This window comes from Schistocerca serialis, chromosome 4, assembly GCF_023864345.2.
Source record: "Schistocerca serialis cubense isolate TAMUIC-IGC-003099 chromosome 4, iqSchSeri2.2, whole genome shotgun sequence".
Lineage (NCBI taxonomy): Eukaryota > Metazoa > Arthropoda > Insecta > Orthoptera > Acrididae > Schistocerca > Schistocerca serialis.
Genome location: NC_064641.1, coordinates 889,995,731 through 890,001,100, shown reverse-complemented (window position 1 = coordinate 890,001,100; position 5,370 = coordinate 889,995,731). Strand labels below are relative to the sequence as shown.

General features: G+C 47.4%; 1 protein-coding gene across 1 annotated transcript; it reads left to right on the top strand.

Moving 5' to 3' along the window:
- Nucleotides 1-565: 565 nt before the first annotated feature.
- LOC126473563 (protein extra-macrochaetae-like) lies at nt 566-4,975 on the top strand. The gene is made up of 2 exons (XM_050100699.1): nt 566-1,039; nt 4,253-4,975. Exons 1-2 carry the CDS (start codon nt 683-685, stop codon nt 4,421-4,423), a joined length of 528 nt encoding a protein of 175 aa, XP_049956656.1. The 5' UTR covers nt 566-682; the 3' UTR covers nt 4,424-4,975.
- Nucleotides 4,976-5,370: the final 395 nt, after the last annotated feature.

Genomic DNA, 5,370 nt, shown 5'->3' with positions numbered 1-5,370 from the left:
CCGATAAAAACAACTGCTAACAGCAGTCGAGGGCCGCCAACTGTGTACGACAAGAGCTGTAGGTTCACATCTGGCCACCAGGCGAGCGACATGCATGGTAACCGTAGCATATGTCACTCCGCGCGCATCTGTGTGTGTGTGTGTATGTGTGTGTGTCGGGCGCAGCGTGAGAAAGGCAGTGGCCTGGCTGCACATGCGCGCTTTTCTCCGCTCGGAATCCCGCGTTTCGCCGTACAGGTCTTACGCGGCACGCATTTTTTTCCCACCTCCTGCTGTACTTCTTCCCTTTTTTCCCCTTGCTGCGGAGCGTCACTTCTTTAGAAGGTCCAGCGCGGCTGCGAGACTGTGGGAAGGTTAGGAATTTGACAGCATCCAGAACACCTGGCCTGTGAATACGTGTGTCCCGGTGGAGGGGCGGCTGCTGAGCGGGCAGCCGTGAGAAGCGGCGCGGTGGAGGGGATGCCCCCTCCTCATTGGCTGCGGCCTCACGTGCGGCAGGGAAGGCGCCAGCCGGGTGCCTTGGTGGGGGGCGGAAGGTCGGCCCATAAATACCGCGCCGCGGCCGTGGTGGGGTACATTCCGCAAGGAAACGCTGTCGTGTGTGCTTCGCTCTCTCTGTCCGTTACGCACTAGTTCGCCCGTTCGCTTGTCTGTTAGCAAGTGCTCGCCAGTTGCCGGGAAGATGAAGTCCGCATCGACCGCCGTGTGCACGCCGCAGAGGGCCCCCGCCGTCGGCGGCCGCGTCCACCGGCGAGACAGCAGCAGCGAGGTGCAGCTGTACCTCAGCAAGCTGCGGCGCCTGCTGCCCGCGCGCCCGGGCGCCAGGCGCCTCACCAAGCTGGAGGTCATCCAGAGCGTCATCGACTACATCTGCGACCTGCAGTACTGCCTGGAGATGCCGCTGGAGGCCGTCGACGCTTCCCTCAAGACAACCGCCGTCCAGCTGCCGGCCGAAGCTCTGTCGGAGGACAGGACGTCGCCTGCCTGCGGCGAGCACGAACCCGCGTTCTTCGGCGGCGACCACGATCGGCTGTGCTCGGTGAGTACCTTGGCCATGCACTGACCGTTGGTGTCTTGCGTTCTCAAAACTCGCTCCACTCCTATCGTCACTTTTCTCGCTCCATTCCTGCCCCCTTTACCCCATCCTTATAATTCTGTGCTTTAGTTCTCACTTATTCCATTTTCATATTGTCAGTGAATCTATCGTAATATCGCACAACTCCGTTGACTTTTTACTGGCTCAAGTCCTGTTTCAGATTCTCATTGTTATCAAAATTCACCATGTCGTATTTCTTGGTATACTCTTCAAATATGTGAGTTCGTCTGCCCTATACACACCAACTACTTCTTGACTTTTTGCTCACGTAATTCCTTTCCAAATGTCTGAATTTTTACCAGTGTTTTCTTCATCGTTAATTGTTATGTCATTGCGACAAGACTGTATTGTCGCTACATCTGGTGTTGCAGACCACACGTACGCATTGTACTCTGCAGATTTGCCATAAACTGTAAATTCACATTTTGTACTCGATAGTTTCGCTAACGAAATATTTCGTGTATCACTTTGGCAGCAACTGCTTCTCCCTCCTTGCTTCTCCCGTATCTTCCGATTCAATTCCAATTTCGTTTTTATCATCGTTGAGTGGTTGTATAACTTAAAATGTCGTTTGTGTGACGTGTTTTGTCTTCGAAGTGTCTAAAGCTGTCAGATAGTTATTTCCAACTTTGCCCATGACCCACTCGTAAATTGTGCTGTCACTATTATCCAGTGAATAAATTTTGTATGTTCTTGAGGGAACGAAATTTCGAACAAGATATAAACTTAATGACACTATGTAGTACAGTGTAGTATAGATGGTTTGTATTAACAGTTTTGTCAGTGCTTCCTGTTTGCGCATTTCGATCATAAACCTACTATTCTTTGCTGCTTACGGCATGCATTAACGACTAGGCTACTTTTACGCATATTACTGTTAAATTCACTCAGAGCTTCTTATCAGTAATTTATGTAAGCAGTTACGTTTCTGGAAATCTGTACATTCTGACGAGTCGCTCTGGTGAACTTAGCGTTTATCGTAGAGCCATCAAAGGAGACAACCTGAAGTTTAATCGAGATAAGTGGCTTTATTGAAAGTTATTTACTTCGATAGTTCTGATTTTGGAAATATCATATTCATTTTGACAATCGCTCTCGTGAACTTAACACTGCTGCGACGGAAATGAAAGGTAGTGACCTCAACTATCACGACTCTACAGACAGTGTCGATAGCGTAGAACAGCAACCAGCTACAAATAGGTTTTGGTACGCTTAACTGAAAAAGTACCGTCACTGGTTTCGAACTGATGCACTTCATTATCAGTCGACTAGCGTGTCCTCATCAAGCACTTGTTCCGTTGGTTTACAGTTCGAAACCAGTTTGTGGCTGACTACTGGTGTACCGTCACCAACAATTTGTATGACATAGCTACGGCCTCTAGTGATGTGTTTATTTGACGCTATTGCACATGATTTAGGTTCGTGTACATGATTCTAGCTCCCCCGCCCCCCTCCCCAGCCTAGTATGCTGTCGGTTTGCGAGTCGCTCCGTCGCGAGGGGCCAGTCAGCTGCGCCTCCTTCCTCCGCGCTCTTCTCGGAACAGGACAGGTTGCGCCGGCACACGTGTGTCGGTCGCTTCGCGGACGGCTGACGCACGAAGCGCGCGGCGTTACGCACGTCCTGTGTGCGCTGGCCGGCTGCTCCACACACACGTGTTCCGTTCGGACGGAACCCGACACAGGCGCGCCTTCGCATCCGTATCGCTGCTCGCTTCCCACGCCGCGACAGTTGGCGGCCGCAGGTGGCCGCGGCGCGACCGTTCGGTTTCTTTCTTTCTTGCGTTGCGGGGGCAGCCCGGCCCGGGCCTGGCATTGTGAGCGCACCTGGCAGGCAGCGCCACCGCACTGGCTGACAGCTGCCTCTGTCGGCCCAGGTGGCCAGCTTTCTCGGTCGTGGCTGCCGCCGCCGGAGAAAACCTTCGACCGCGCAAAAACCCACGGCCGCCGACGCCGCGTTTCGCTTCCCGCAGTTTCTTGCGGGCCCGATCCATTTTCACGGACCGAGGCACGCGATTTCTGGTATATTGTCCACGGTCACGAACAACCCAAATTAAGAAATGTCACTTCGAACTGTAGTACTCGATTTTCTGAAACTTCGTGATGTAATTGATTTGTGGAGGACGATGCTTCCCCAGTGACATTCCCGTTATTGTGTAAACTTTTCTCGAGAAGCTTGGACATGGCCTATGTTTAAGGTTTTTTTTTTACTCGTTGCCGACAGAAACGTATCGTCAGTCTTTTCATGCGGCCTTATAATCGCATAAACCTGCCATTTCCTTTCCGTACCTGTAGTCTTTCGGCATTTTCTTGCCGATGTTACCCTGTGAGATCTCTGACATATCTTTCATAAAACCAGCGCTGCCTTTCAATTCTATCCTAGTACTCTTTCATGTGTGTTAACTGGTTCCGTCGCTTCTTCCTAGCACTTCTTTATAATTATGAATGAAAAGCACAGTATTCCGTATGTTCTACAGTATTAATTTATAAAATTATTTTGCTATTCACCACAGCACTGTCAAAGGTTATATTTGCTCTGTGTTTGTACATCAGTTGTCTATTTGTAACGTCTTTTTACAATGTTGTTCTCGAATATCGTAATTTCTTTGATGACGGCAGCCTGTCAAAGCGATGTGAGCCTAAATCTGGTTAACAAAACTAATTCATACTGTAGAACATACAATATAGTACTTTCATATATATCTTATTAACCGGAAATTTACGAAGTTACTTTAAAGTACAATACATGACTAAGACTGTTGACATTTCACATTCTGTAACTTGACAGTCGTGTTCATTATGTCACGTTGATTGCTAGTTTCCGAAGATTACATGTACTATTTAGGAAGATGTGTGATATTTGACAAAATTCTTCAGATTTATTTTGTCATGATTTCGAACAACATAGCATTGTTGGTCATCTATCAGTAACATTTGCTTTCGACTATTCACTCATTTATCCTTTTCAACAGTAGAGATTTCAGTTAACATGTCTAGTTAAAAGACGAATTCGCTGCGCGTCGTAATAAGTAATGCTGGATGAAATTCACTGTTGCCGATATATTGCAGTAGCCTTCTGAGTGATGGTATAATCTCGAGAGTATGGCATAGTGACATCAATGGCAGTTTGAGTGACATGCGCATTCTCTCTTGTTCCAGGCTGCAACTGAGGCCGACGAATTGGAACTGGAGGAGGAGGACCTGATGATGGAGGAGGAGGACCTGGAGGCGGAGGAAGACGCGGAGGCGGAGAGCGTGGCGCCTGCGCCGTCCGCCCCCGCGCCGACGCCCGCCCCCCTGGAGCAGCAGGGGCTGCCCGCGCCGTACTGAGTTGCCTGCATGCCAGGCGCCTCCAGCCGCTGTGCGCAGCCCATCACTCAGTGTTCCTCCTACGTGCGCCGACACGCCACGAGACTGACTCCCCGTGCGAGTGGAGCTGCACCGCCCCCTCAGCAAAAAAGACTGCTCCCCTTTCCCATGAACACATGGTGCATTTCGATACTAAGAACTGCAAAGAACATTGCTCGAGATTCTGCTCCTTCATCAATTGCTTACACATAACTCATGTTGTCCCATCGAGATGTGTTGTCATACTGTACGATTTTTCACTGTGTATCGTAACTATTTATTTCATTGTGACGATGTTTCTGAATTGTGCCTTCTATTGACAGAAACGAAATTGTATTCAGCAGTTCTCATAGAAAACAGTACTCTGCTTTAATTTTCTCAAATTGTGAGACATGAGACTTGTCCAAGCGAGTATTATATCTTGTTATTGTCTGTGATTTTAGTTTAATGTTCTGTACAAATCATTGTATATACTCCTTTATATATGTATATATTAATAGAGAAAATATTGAAAATTATGCAGAATGAAAGATATTAACATTATTTTTTGTAATACAAACAATAATAAATGATTTATAATATATAACCATATTTGTTTCCTTTTCTTCATTTCCATAGAACTTACATTTCCGATTAGGCTACTGAGAAGTGGCATCTTAATGTTTGCTATAGTGACCTCAAAAGCACATGCTGCCAAATTACTTCACAAAGCTACTAGAATCTGAGAAGGGCCTGCTAAGAACCAAAGATTCACAGTTGCATCACTTGCTACATTTTTTTCACAAAATTTTTGTGTGTGAGTATTTGCATTGCTCTATATCGGCTACTAGTCTAGGCTTTCAAATGAGATGTTTTCTGAAATTGTCTGTTTACTTAATCTGGAGTGTTTAAGTAATCACATACATCCATTGGAAATACTAACTAGTGCT

Coding starts and splice junctions, on each gene's coding strand:
- LOC126473563 (XM_050100699.1), top strand. CDS start 683: ATGAAGTCCGCATCGACCGCCGTGTGCACGCCGCAGAGGGCCCCCGCC. Junction 1,040..4,252: donor ACCACGATCGGCTGTGCTCG/GTGAGTACCTTG, acceptor CTCTTGTTCCAG/GCTGCAACTGAGGCCGACGA.